Genomic DNA, 14,527 nt, shown 5'->3' with positions numbered 1-14,527 from the left:
CTCATCCACAGAGGAAATTCGTGGCACCAACCCCAACCATATCGTTCAATTTATGAGCAGTATTGGGTTGGGGATGATACTCTAGTCTAGTGCGAAGGAGTCACAATAGATCCTCATGGGTCGCAGTGACGTCAGGGCTACAGCGACCTGCCTTCTTTATAAAAAAAAAACCACTAGACCCATTGGGAAACATTGTTGTTGTGTTGTTGTTCACATAGACTTAATTTATACTGTGGCATTATAGGTTTATGGTTGTTCATAATGAATTAGTGTTTATTGATACCATTTGGTACAGAAATAATACAGCTGTATATTTATGTACATATCTCTATTTATTAAAACAATAATAATTATAATGACATTTGGTAACGTTATAAAATATTACAATCTAGGAGTCCTTGTACTCATTTCGCACTCAGATCCTTGATCAACCTCTGTTTAGTGGCTCACCTATATAGGGCCATTACTACTTGATGGAAAGATTTCGTTGCATTTACCCGAATTCACAACACACAAAATTTAACTTTCATCATTACATTGACAATCCTTTAATTCATAAGTTCATAAGCTATCATTTCGATATGATGAAGATAAAAATGTTAAAAATGAGTATGAAACTATAACAATATAATCTTTATATTCATTTGGTATAGTATAAAAATATTTGATAAAATTGCGGATTCAATAGTTATGTTATAACTTTTATATGATACTAGTGCCCAGTTTCTGAGGTATTTATAGTAGAAGTTTATGTATTCAACTGAGTTGTTAATGGGGGCTACCGTTTTATGTTTTCTCACTGGATGGCGCAACTAAAGGTCCGAAGTATAGCTATTAACTTTATAGTAATCTAGAATCCCATTTATTTATTAAATTAAATTAAATAATATCTCCTTTATTATAAACTGTGTAATTTTTAATACGGTTATTATTTCTTTTCTTAATTTCGCTCTCTTTGAGAGCGATGGGATAATTTTACGAAGGAGATCGCTTTTCAAACAGGTAAATTGCTTAAATAATAATTTATGTCACGAAGACCGCTAAAACTAGTACAAAAATATGGACGTTTTTGGACCTCGCGCGACACTAGTGCCTCTAGCGGAAAATTCACACGCGGTAGCCCCTATTGGTTGACGTGTTAACATTAGCCAAGCATAACGCATTAGCATAGCTAGCGAACAGATAAACTCCGGCAAAAATGATCTTCCTCCGATCAAATTCACTTTAGAAACCGAGCACATAATATAAACTAGTTACTATTATAACTACATACTAATCTCCTCTAAGTAAAGCTACAATATTATTAGTCGTCATAAAACTACAATAAGTTATTTAGAAGGAATAACCAGAAAATTTTTCTCCGTTCAGAGTTTAAAGCCATCTAGTGCAGTTTTCTGTCTAGTAATATGCACAGTTTTATCTAGGTATACTCGTATTCTTACATGTGTAGTTCTCATATTATGAGGCGTTATGTGTAGGCGACATATAAACGTTAGGGCTTATTTACATTATGATTTTAGCGAGAATCGGGATCACTCTATTCGAGCCCTGGATCAGTGCTATATATAAAAAACAACATGCCAATTGTCCAGCAAACAATAGCGGTAAATTTTTTTCACGCACTTATGATTCGAACTCGTAGATTGTAGAAATATAAAAATTATTTCAGTAGCAGTGTTATAAATACCTAATACACTTGATTTTATTGCACCCATCACAATCGATTTATCCGCTAGCAAGCTTTTCAATTTCATACAAACTACATAAACATACATTATAATAATACTTTGATAAAAATGACATCAAGTAAATAAAAAGTACACGTAACACAATAATCAATGAAATAAATAATATTGAAAAAGAATATGAATATCACAGATGGGTATTGGAAATGACTTTACGTTGATCTACTTTTTATAAGCGGACTACTAGTAGTACGGTAGGTATTATTGTTACATGATTGCCAGATTGAGAGTGCAGCGTCCTGCTCTAACAACTGTGCCATGTGTCTGTCATTTCACGTTTGTTAGAGTAGGGGGCGGCATTCTCGTACGATTGTTTGAGTCTCAAAACGGTTTCGTGGTACGGCCCCTGATTACAATATCGCTATGTAAGTTTTAAATTTACGTTAGAAAAACTTTTCCATATACTAGTAGTAGTATCGCAATTTCTTAGCGATATATTTTAAACTTACAGTCCATTCTCGAGAAGAAATTGCTCTGCATTTGCAGTTAGATTTTCAACTATTTCTGACCGAAAAAGTTATTAGAAAACATCGTAGTTTATTTTTACTAAGTATGACATAAAAAGTGGCAAAATATATGTGCTAAAATAATTATATACTTAGCTACAAGCGTGTGTCTGGTTTTAAATGTATTATGATTTATGTATCTAAAATAATAATATGTAATAGCAGGTACCGCTTATTTGTTCTTAATATTGTTGACTATCAGAGCGCTTCATAAGTATCACTAATGGGTTGGTGACTCATAGAGTGACTCAATCCGTTTTCTCTGGTGGTCGATGAAATTCTGAAAAAATAAGCACAGAATTACAAAGGTTTGTAAAGTTCATTTACACATAAGTAAAGCTTGTCTTACTTGAAATTATGCTCCCTTCTTTCGTTATATTATAAAATTTCCTAACAGCAACCGCACTAAGCGACACTACACTGCAGCGGAGCGACGCGTCACTTCACGTTCCATAGCACTGATGTGTGTCGCGTACCACCGCTGTCGTGTAGTGCGAATTGGCTCCTACGATCGCAATTTGCATACAAGTAATATTTGGCCTTGACCATCGCCGGCACCACTGAAATTTCAGTACGAAATCGATAATTTCGATTGCAATTCCTTTACGAAGTGATTCGACATTTTTTAATTATCGATTAATTTTTGTTAGGTAACTACCCTACTATTGTCAATTATAATGTGTCACGCATCATTATAAAACGCACAAACTATAGTGAAGCAATGAAGCGCGTCATTTTAAATTAGACAAGCTCTATTTTGAGTAAGCACAAAAAATAATATCACCACCAAGCGTTAAAATTTCTACATCATACAACATACCCGAAGAATGGTAGTAGCGTGACGAGCTGCGTGCGCGAGGTGCAGGCGCGCAGCTCGGGCAGCGTCAGCAGCACGTGGCGCAGGTACGCCTGCAGCGACACGCGGCGCTGTTCCACCACACGGGGGTCCTGCAATTTTTTGGAACGTAGTTCCTTATCGTGCGTTGCGAAAGGGGGCTAGACGGAAAAAGTTGTAACGATTTTACACAACAGTGTCGGTATATTACAACTAGAGCATAAATGCTATAGTTGTAAGCCGTGTGGTGGCGCCGGGCGCGTGTTTCTCTCACTGTATCTCTCTCTCTCTCTTTTTTTTAACTACTTCGGTCCATCCGGGTGTCCCTTGACACCTCTTAAGTTTTTTTTATAAGGGGGCAAACGGGTCCCCTGATGGAAAGCAACTACCGTCGCCCATGGACACGCGCAACATTAGAAAAGCTGCAGGCGCGTTGCCAGTAACCTACAGTTATTTACCTACTGCGATGCCAAAAGAAGGACACCGATTTGGCAATCTACGACCATCCTGGTACTAGTGACGATAGTCCAGCTTTTTTAGCCAAATAATAGAAGATGTATGAAAAACGTAAGTATTATTTGCATAACGGCAATGATCCAATTGAATTAATAAGGTATCAATAGATGTCCGGGTAACATAGGCAAGCTAGCCTAAATCCACTGGTGATGAGCAAAGCATTTCCACATGCGAAAAATGAGGTTAGCTATGTATAATATTACACGTAGTCAGGAGGAGCGGAGCTAACTCCATATCTGCCGTATATACGGGGCCCCCAAGGTGCGTAATTTACGCTTTCTGAGGGCCTCCAAATAAACTTTTATAAGGCCCCATCAAGGCCAGAAGAGTGACTCTTTTGGTAGTCAGGTTAAATTGCGAAAATGTCTTGTATCAATAGAGGATAGCAATAATATGAAGCAATAACCCGGTAGTTATAATTGTTATTAAAAACCCACTCGTTTTCGTAAAGTTTTCTTCGGCGGGAACTTGTAGCTGGCGATGTCTGGATGACACTTCTTCAGTTGCGTGTGGAGCTCGTAGAACTTAGCATATCTGTGGTACACGTTCCACTCTTCTAGACCAACCTTTAGGAATATCTGAAATGTAAATAAGCAATTATTGTATTTTTAAGCCTATTAAAATATGACGACAAGACATATCTTTTTGCATTTATTCCGCGCGCGCGATTTTGGGCGTAGACGCTGCAGATTTTACTACGGGCGGTCCGAAAGGGAGGGGGCATGACCCCCGCCCAGGCTACATATCTATTATCTCCATATAGGTTTTAGAATTCCACTGTTCGTGAACTCTCGTAACCCTCTCAAATTTCAGGGTGCGACTGGATAACATCTGAATGATTATGCTGAACGCTGACAATAAAATGGTAACTCACTTGATAGACATGGTAAGTATGGGGTTTCTTGCCGACGAGGAATGCAGTGGGGATGCAGGCTTTGACGTTGGTCTGAGGGCACTCAAGCACCTCCAGGCCGCCGCCCTCCAGCTCCTGCAGCCGTTTCTGCAGGTGCTGGTTGAACTCCATCAGTTCCGCGTGCATTTCCGCCACCTGGAGCGTTATTCGCGATTTACATTCCACTCTGGGCCTGTACCACGAAACCGTTTTGAGACTCAAACAATCGAACGAGAATGCCGCGTCCTACTGTAACAAACGTGAAACGGCGTTGTTAGAGCAGGACGCGGCGTTCTTGTTCGATTGTTTGTCTCGAAACGGTTTCGTAGTAGGCCTACTGATTAAGGAAACTTTAGCGTGCTGTGCAGGGCCCGATCTAGGGGGGGGGGCAAACCGGGCAATGGAGAATGTTACTAGGTATGCCAAATTGCTTGAAATTTTGTCACAGTAAAGCCTGTGTGTATACAAATACACTAGTTTTTGTTGCAGTCAAAATACCTAGTACTTTTGATTCTAAAGGGATTCAAAGTTTCGAAAAATATCGATTCCCGCTAACAGTCCCGCGACCGCTTGTGATGTCATAGCACAATTCTGCCGCGCGGGCCCCATACAATAAACGTGATTTTTTGCTCTATCTCAACAACGGCAACAGGTAGGCACTTGAAATTTTCACCAAGGTCTTAATTATATGTGTACTTTAATAATTAATAATAATATTATAATAAAATTCTGACATGGGAGAGCCATGCTTCGGCACGAATGGGCCGGCTCGACCGGAGAGATACCACGTCCTCACAGAAAACCGGCGTGAAACAGCGCTTCCGCTGTGTTTCGCCGAGTAAGTGAGTTTACCGGAGGCCCAATCCTACCTACCCTTTTCCTTTCCCTACCCTCCCCTATTTCCTTCCGTACCCTCCCCTATTCCCTTCCGTACCCACCCCTATTCCCTTCCCTACCCTCCCCTATTACCCCTTAGAAGGCCGACAACGCACCTGCAGCTCTTCTGATGCTGCGAGTATCCATGGGCGACGGAAGTTGCTTACCATCAAGTGACCCGTTTGCTCGTTTGCCCCTTTATTTCATTAAAAAAAAAAAAGGGGGGCTCCCATACAAAAATCACAATTTTTGGCCTATTTTGCTCTATAAACTATATTCTCTATTTTAGACGTCGTCTATTTTAGACGTGGGAGAGCCATGCTTTGGCACGAATGGACCGGCTACCTTATCACGTAAAAATAGCGATCAACAATCCACTAGCAATAATCGCGCGAGTGATTGCTGGGTGTCATGAATGTCACAAACAATGGTGTCATGTATAGTGATCGATTGCAATCGTATTGTATTGGATGATACGTGATACGAAATTGCGATTTTGGAGCAATTATCGCGCAATAATTGCTATCGCATTGCTCTCGCAAGATACGTGATACGGGGGCCGATCGACCGGAGAAATACCACGTTCTCACAGAAAACCGGCGTGAAACAGCGCTTGCGCTGTGTTTCGACGAGTGAGTGAGTTTACCAGAGGCCCAATCCCCTACCCTGTTCCCTTCCCTACCCTCCCCTATTCCCTTCCCATCCCATCCTTACCCTCCCCTATTACCCTGTTCCCTCTTAAAAGGCCGGCAACGCACCTGTAGCTCTTCTGATGCTGCGAGTGGCCATGGGCGACGGAAGTTGCTTTCCATCAGGTGAACTGTTTGCTCGTGTGCCCCCTTATTTCATAAAAAAAATAACGGTATGTGTATTCATGAGCGAGTCCGATTAGTAAAAAAATACAAATAAATAATCGGCCAAGTGCGAAGAGTTCCGTACCGCTACAGTGATTATTATTATTATTAAATATTAAAGTACACGTATAATAGTGTAATAATACAGTAGTGTGAAGTCTCACGGTAACCGCGTCGTACGGTTACAAGTTTACAACTACTTGTTTTGTTTAAAATAAAAATTTAAGGGGGCCTCTCATACAAAAATCACTGTGGTGGTACGGAACTCTTCGTGCGCGAGTCCGACTCGCACTTGGCCGATTATTTATTTGTATTTTTTTACTTATCGGACTCGCTCATGAATACACATACCGTTATATAGCAAAATAGGCCAAACATTGTGAATTTTGTGTGGGAGCCACCCTTATTTTTTTTATTTTATTATAATATTATTATTAATTATTAAAGTACACATATAATTAAGGCCTTGGTGAAAATTTCAAGTGCCTACCTGTTGCCGTTATTGAGATAGAGCAAAAAATCACGTTTATTGTATGGGGCCCGCGCGGCGGAATTGTGCTATGACGTCACACCGTTACCGGGCGCCCGCGTCGTATAGTTACAATTACTTGTTTTGCTTATAAATCGGAAACTAATTAACGTATCCAAGTAATTCTTTCACTAATATTCTTTATTTTTGACAGAGAATGTGGACTGCTAATAATCAAAATTAGGTAACATTCTCCATTGCCCGGGGCGGCAAAAATGAGGGGCGGCAAATTGAGAGCGGCGCAGTGTTGCGTAGGTGGCTTTCGTACGCGAGTCCAACTCGCACTTGGCCGGTTTTCGGGGCGGCAAAAAATAATAAATTTTGCCCGGAGCGGCGAAATAGCTGGATCGGGCGCTGGTGCTGTGCTGTCAATGACGAGCGCGGCAAGCGTTTTGGATGTCGCGCGGTCAAGTGTCCGAATCTAAATCGAATTGCACATTGTGTATCAGGGTCATAATTATTAATATGGTTTTAAACGAGTAGGGTTATGGAAAAAGTAAATAATATATTACATAATTATGCATCCTTAAGTTTTTAGTCAAGATTGTATTCCAAAGCATAGAGATTTTTATCTCGCGCAGAATCAGAATTCATTACTTTTCGTAAGCGAATTTATGTAAAATCGACACAATGATGACCTTTACGCGGCAACACGCAACTTAAACGGTATTATGCAGGCTTTTACAATGTAAATAATTTAATATTTATACAGGTGTCAAGTTGTACCTATATTATTGCCTATTGAAGAGCCGTCTTGAGTCTAGACTCTAGACGTCTAGATTTTAGAGCAGTGTTACGCAAAAGTTGTGCCTCGGTACACTGGTATACCGTGGCCAGTAGTTGGTGTGCCACAAAAAAGACATTTTACCTACATATTCCTAATTTATAAGAACGAAAAAAGGGCATCAACATCTTTCGATGAAAGGAATAAGATTTGGGAACAGAGCACCCCCGAGCACGCTGATTAATTTTGTGGTGTACCTCCAAAAAATTTCATTTTCTACAGAAAATGAAATTTTTTGGAGGTACACCAAACTTTTTGTGTTCAAGGTACACCTTGAACACAAAAAGTTTGCGGAACACTGCTTTAGAGGCCTGATCTGCACATACATATTATTTATTTACCTGAACAAGTTTCCTCTCGTACTGATTAGCTTCATCTTCTTCACAATTACTACTCTTTAGTGCTTTTCCCATTTCCACAGCTGACATGTAATTCTTCAATTGCTCTTTCAATCTATCATTTTCCCTGCAAAAATAGAAGAGCTATTTATACACTTTACTTTCTTAAAGATAAGTTTTCTTTCTGATACTTTAAGAAATTAAGTTTTAGTTGTTTATGCTAGAAAACTAAAAAAACTGCAACAACTTACTTATTTAAATCTACTATATTTCTTTCTAACCTCAGAATATTTTCTCTACTTCGTAATTCTATTTGGTTACACCTAGTTTGTAACGCCAAAAATTCCTTCTCCTTAATCTCTAAGATAGACAAATGGCTCTTGTCGTCCGGAATGCTCTCGTCCTCGAAACAAAGCTCCAAGCATGAATTGCTCCCGTCAATACTACCTGCTACTCCTTCGCTGTCACTTTCGGATAATTTCAAGCAATTCACACTCAAGTCGTCGTCTCTCGAGTGAACACTTTTGTCTATGCTGCTCTGGGAGTGAGTGAACATTTCCTTGGCACTCTCAGATAACTTCGACAGAATTTGTAGCGGGCTCTCGATTCCCTTGACACCATCGGGAAAGAAATGTCTTATACCCGATTTACTATCTGAGCTGGTCGGTTCACTTGTTGATGCTACTTTTGGTTGTATTTTAGGATCTGGAGAATTGAGACAAGTTGCGGGAGCGCTGTTCCATGAGCAGTCAGGGGATCCATCAATAGGTTCCAATGATTGTCTCTTTTCTCTCATTTCTTTGTTCTTCTCATCCTTGTCAAAAGATATCACTTGCCTTAGAGGTTTTCTTCTCGAGTTACCGGAGGGCTTCACTGGTGTCGGCAGTGGTATAACAAGCTCTGCTTTCATTTGATTCGAGTGCTGTGAATCATTTAATTCGGTCCTGTCAATTGATAATGCAAACAACACAGTCGATAAGCCTGAAATTTGACACGCACATTACAGCTTTATCATTGTTTTATAATTACTACGCCATTTGATATAACTGCTAAATATTGCGATTTCAATTGTAATTTTATGTTAAAAATTACATAACTTAAATACCTGTTGCAATTCCTGGCAAGATATTTGCTTCAGGACTTCTAACAAATGCACCCTCTTCATAATACTCCCCAAGAAGTCCATGTGAAATCCAACTTTGAATATATCTGCAAAAATAAAAAAATATGTAGTGCTTTATAATTTTCAGAATTAGTTTTATTTGAAAATTAATGCTTTTAAAAATAGGTATCTCTGCTAACAAAAAAAAACTATCATTGCTATAGCCTGTCAAGAAAGTAAAGAAATTAAATAGTGGCAACACTGTAGTGTCATCCCCTTCAAATCAATCTAAGAAAAAAGGGATGACACTATGATGTTGCCACTTTTTAATTTCTTCACTTTCTTGACAGACTATAACTTACCTCACAAGTGATCTTTCATTTAAAGCTGCCCTTAGAAATGCTCTAAAATACCCTAGAGGTGTATTGATATTGGCTAGTATTTTAAATCTTTCTTTTTCGTGTTTGGTGAGGTGCAGGCAGCTGTAGCTCCACAATGAATTTCCTGTAAAAGTTTTTAACACAGGACCGGTTAGTTTCTTTGGAATTAAAGGGGTGATTTTATAACAATTATTAATCTATATATTGAGTTACAAAAAAAAATACAGAACTTCAGAGTACATAGGATATCTTACCAACATTTATAATGTTAAATGTAAAATTAAGTCCAGCAGTCACAATGTCTTGAATAGAAGAGTTGGATAAATTTGACTTCAGCCCATGTGAAAGAATTTTTTCCCATTTTTCACACAAATGAACAATCCTAAAAGGGCAGAAACACAATCATTTTTACCCGCCTGCCAGGAGGGTTATTTAAATAAGTAGTTGTTCTACACAATGTAATACATACTTAGGAAGATATTTTAGTATAATCATTAATCACCCTATCCTACTAACACAAAAAGTAGAGTTAGCTATTATAGCTTTTATAGCTATTATAACTATTATAAGTTATAAAATAAAAAATAAAGTACAACAGATGTTCCTGACCATTATAAATTGTTTATCTTTACATTTCCTATCCCAGACTGCCAAACTCCTCTAGTTATCCTTCCAGCATCCATTTATTTGTGACCAAAAAGAAATCTATAGTATCTTTATTTTTACAAGCTAATTCTTAACTAAAATTATAAGGAAATAATAAGGTTGGTTACTGAAGTCCTATAAAATTTCTTACAGTATGATGAGCGGACTTTAGTTTTAAAGTAGTCAAAGGCATTATATATTAAACTTTACCTTATATCATCCTCTGTAGCTAATTCAGATTTTCCACCAAAACGAGTTTGACAATTCTCAACACACGTTTGTAATTCTTTTAAAACACCTTTGCCACTTTCTATTCTCTTTTTCACCTCTTCTTTATTATCAATTGCATTAGCTATAGTGTTTAAAATCCTACTATTCTAAAAGGTAAAAATAATCAAATTCATAAGATATATGGCTCTATAAAAGGTAATAAACATATAAAAGGAATAACAAGTTCCTTTTATTGTAAACTTTAAGATTTTTAGAAGGCACAGGCCTTACCATTTTAGTGATATTTTTTTTTATTTACCAAGACATTGCACTTGATAAAAATGGTTTTATTTTTACGCACCACGACTTTATATATTATTTTCTCAATTGAAACATGAAATTAGTAGTATTTAATAGTTTAAAATAAATTGTTTTGTATTATTAGCTATATAAATCCCATAGCATTGATTGACTTTTGTGACAATTGACAAGTGACATTGACATTAAGAACCATCAATGTCAGAAAAGTCTTGACGTCCCCTTTTTTTTGGTTAATTATTTCTGCAGGGCTTCAAATATCGTTATTTATTCGTAACGTTACTGATAACATTTTACATCCCTTTTTTCTTAGATTGATTTGAAAGGGATGACACTACTATGTTGCCACTTTTTAATTTCTTCACTTTCTTGACAGGCATAGAAAGTTGAAATAAATACCGATTAATAAGGTGTGGGCGGTGCGGCTGGAAGAAAATGCCACGGCCCACGACACACGCACGAGGCATTAAGCCCGCCTTTGTACAAAAAGTGCAATAGTTTGAATTAAATAAATGTTATAACGGTAAATAGGATTAAATAACGGTAAATATGTGTTCTTTTTTAACTTATTGAGAATTAATAATAAAAATAAATATTCTTTATTGTGTACACACAAAATTTAGAAATCAAGAACATTTAAACATAAAACAAGTAATTTCTTCCAGGCAACCACGGGTAGAGGAAACATAATATATATACATCAGGTGATTGTGCCATATTATACAGGAAAATATATACATATCAGACAAATATTATTCATGGTACATAACATTATTATACCTAATATATACACAGATACATACATATCTACCTAGTCTAAAATACATACATACAATACACACATATAATACATACATACATACAAACAAAAACAATATTATTTCGAAAGGGTGGAATCACAGAAATGTATATAATTAGAACTGCCATGTGTATGTACTTCGCGTGCCATCGCATTCCCAAATATTGTACAATGTCAAAATTTCGAAAGTCTGTTCTTTAGTCTGCGCTCCACCGTTATCGGAATCGGACGTCAATCGAAATTCTAAAAATGTCTAATTGTGCCGTATTGGGCTGTGGAAATTTGACTAGAAACGTTGGTCTAAATAGTGGATACGTTTAATTGTATCGGTAAGTAATTTTATTATTAAATCATGTGCCCTTTATTTTAAAATCAATTATTTAATGTTAATCGTGGGTGGTTGTAGTTTTTACCATGAAATCTACGTTACTGCGTGTGTACCGCATGATTCATAATACATTGCCGCTTTAGTTAGAAAATTATAGAGCCCGTTCTGTTTGTCCGCTATTGAGCGCGCAATGGAAATAAAACAATCGATACTTTCACTCATCGCTTAGTTTCGAGGTACAGTCAATATTCTCATTTTTCTGTCAAATGAAGCAAATCGATTTTCGAAACAGACATAAAACAGAGGAATGATAATGTTCGCTTTGGAATATTTTGTGACTCGGTAATTCTTAATATCTATTTATGTTCCTGTTTAGTGATTTAGTTTAGAATAATATGATATATTACTAGCTGTCCTGGCAAGCACGTATCTTTAGATTAATCATTCCTCTGTATATTTAAGACTCGAATAATAATCGATTAAAAAATCAATATATCTATTAAAGTGGCAAAAGAGACGGGGCGCCGCGATGCCTTCGAATCGATGACGTCACAGTAGGTATGAAAAAGTGACTCGCTCGTGTTCATACAAATTGGTGCGACATGGCGGTTCTAACTATATCCATTTCTGTGGGTAGAACATTAATTTATATTATTAAAAGTTAAAAGCTTTTATTTAACTTGCTCTGTATGTAGGTATGTAAGTATGTATATTACGGTGGAATTTTGTAACTCAATTTTAAGGTAGATGTATTTAACTGATTGAGCTGAAATTTTGCATACGCGTTTAGTTTGGATGACCATGCAGGATATGGTATATCACGCTAAATCCAATATGGCCGACCATCCAAGATGGCAAAATAATTATTTTCTATGCAGTCCTACAATATAAATATTAAACGAAAGGGCTTTTTGAGGGTAACTCAAAAACGAATATAATTTCATTCTATATCCAACATGGCGGCTCATCCAAGATAGGGGAATAGTTATTTTTAATGCACTTCTGCAATATGGGTATCAAATGAAAGGGCTCATTAAAAGTAACTCGAAAACGAATGTAACGTCATTCTACATCCAATATGGCGGCTCATCCAAGATACGGGAATAGTTATTTTTAATGCACTTCCGCAATATGGGTATCAAATAAAAGGGCTCATTGTGAGTAAATTGAAAAATAATATTCAAGTCGTGTCGTGTCGTGCGTGTCATGTCGTGTCTTGTCGTGACGTGACATGAAGTGTCGTGTTATGACGTGACGTGACCTGACGTTACGTGACGTGACGTGACGTTGCGTGTCGTGTCATGACGTGACGTGACCTGACGTTACGTGTCATGTCGTGACTTAACGTGAAGTCACGTGACGTGACGTTACGTGTCGTGTCGTAACTTCACATGACGTGCGTGACGTGGCATGAAATAACGTGACTGACAGCCGTATTTCATAAAATGCCCGCTTGAATCCGGTCACTTTTTTTAAATGAAATTTAACTTTTTAGTCATGCAGAAATCTATTCAGAGATAACTAAAAAACAAAAAATAAATTATAAACAAAAAACTTTTTGAAAAAACGCTTTTATTGAAATAGTCTAAAAAGAAGAAAATAAGATTCTCCTTAAACATTATAACTATTAAGTTATAATCCTCAATATATTATACAATTCGCATGATAATAAAAGCTTGTCGCGAGACTTAACAATCTATCAGTACTTGATAAAATAAAAATATAATATTTACTCAGTTATATATATAAATTGGTACTAGTTTATTTACAAATCGTGCGACAAGCTTTTATTATCATGCAAATTGTATAATATATTGAGGATTATAACTTAATAGTTAAAATTTTTAAGAAAAATCTTATTTTCTTCTTTTTAGACTATTTAAAAAAAAGCTTTTTTTTTTTCAAAAAGTTTTTTGTTTATAATTTCAATATTTATGTAACGTTATCAATAGTCAGTAGTCACATTATACATAATAATTATTGTTAGCGATAAGAGAGAGAATGAATTCAAGTTATGCAATTACTATAATCAATCATCATTATAAGCAATAGCAAGGAAGTGTTTCGTGACCAAGGTCTTAAACCGATATAGCGTTTTAGGCATTTTTATGTGTCTTGGTAAAGCATTCCAAAATTTTATTCCAGTAATGACAAAGGAGGAGCCATAAAATTTGGTGTAATGTACAGGCATTTCCAGGAGCAAATTAGACACTGATCGTAAATTCTTAACGTCTGTCTGTCGAAATAGAAAATTATTTTTTAAGTACGAAGGTAAATGCGAATCATGTAAAGTGGAATAAACGAGAGAAAGAAGGCGAGCATCCCGTCGAAGGCGAATAGGCAACCACTTCAGCTTTGCAAGGTATTCGGAGATGTGGTCGTATTTGCGAAGGCCGAAGATAAATCGAATAGCTAGATTCTGCAATCGCTCGAGTTTGTTTAGCTGGTCCTCTGTGAGATTCACAAAACACGCGTCCGCATAGTCCAGCGTGGGTAAAAATAGTGATTCAGCTATCTTAATTTTTGTGGGAATGGGAAGTAGGTAACGTAGACGAGATAGAGAGCGTATATTTTCCTACTGATCTCTTTGATGTGTTGTGACCATGATAATGTTTCGTCAAGGTATACTCCTAAATTTTTAACTGATTTGGTAAAGGGAACTACAACGCCATTAACAACCACCGAAGGTAAACAGCTAAAGTCGACCCTAGATATTAGCCCAGGACTACCAATAAGTATTAACTGCGTCTTAGCTGGGTTAATATAGAGATCATGGCGCTTACTCCAGTTACAAATTAGGTTAAGGTCACTGTTGAGTTTATGTATAGCATGTATGTCATGTGGGGATGATTGGCAATAAATTTGGAAGT

General features: G+C 37.0%; 1 protein-coding gene across 2 annotated transcripts; it reads right to left on the bottom strand.

The window, feature by feature from the left end:
* Positions 1 to 2,071: 2,071 nt before the first annotated feature.
* On the bottom strand, positions 2,072 to 10,526 carry LOC121731904 (sorting nexin-29-like). Of its 2 annotated transcripts, none has more exons than XM_042121589.1 (11): positions 10,504 to 10,526; positions 10,213 to 10,379; positions 9,612 to 9,739; positions 9,340 to 9,481; positions 8,981 to 9,084; positions 8,127 to 8,856; positions 7,879 to 8,002; positions 4,477 to 4,650; positions 4,040 to 4,180; positions 3,072 to 3,199; positions 2,072 to 2,531 (listed from the first exon to the last, which is right to left on the bottom strand). In XM_042121589.1, the coding sequence occupies exons 1-11, from the start codon at positions 10,504 to 10,506 to the stop codon at positions 2,450 to 2,452; spliced, it is 1,923 nt and encodes a 640-aa protein (XP_041977523.1). In that variant the 5' UTR covers positions 10,507 to 10,526; the 3' UTR covers positions 2,072 to 2,449. The 2 variants fall into 2 exon arrangements, with proteins under 2 accessions (XP_041977523.1, XP_041977524.1); XM_042121590.1 differs by having other exon boundaries at positions 8,157 to 8,856.
* Positions 10,527 to 14,527: the final 4,001 nt, after the last annotated feature.

Source organism: Aricia agestis, chromosome 11 (genome assembly GCF_905147365.1).
Source record: "Aricia agestis chromosome 11, ilAriAges1.1, whole genome shotgun sequence".
Taxonomy (NCBI): Eukaryota; Metazoa; Arthropoda; class Insecta; order Lepidoptera; family Lycaenidae; genus Aricia; species Aricia agestis.
The sequence above is the reverse complement of the archived record's forward strand: the minus strand, read 5'-3'. Positions and strand labels throughout refer to the sequence as shown.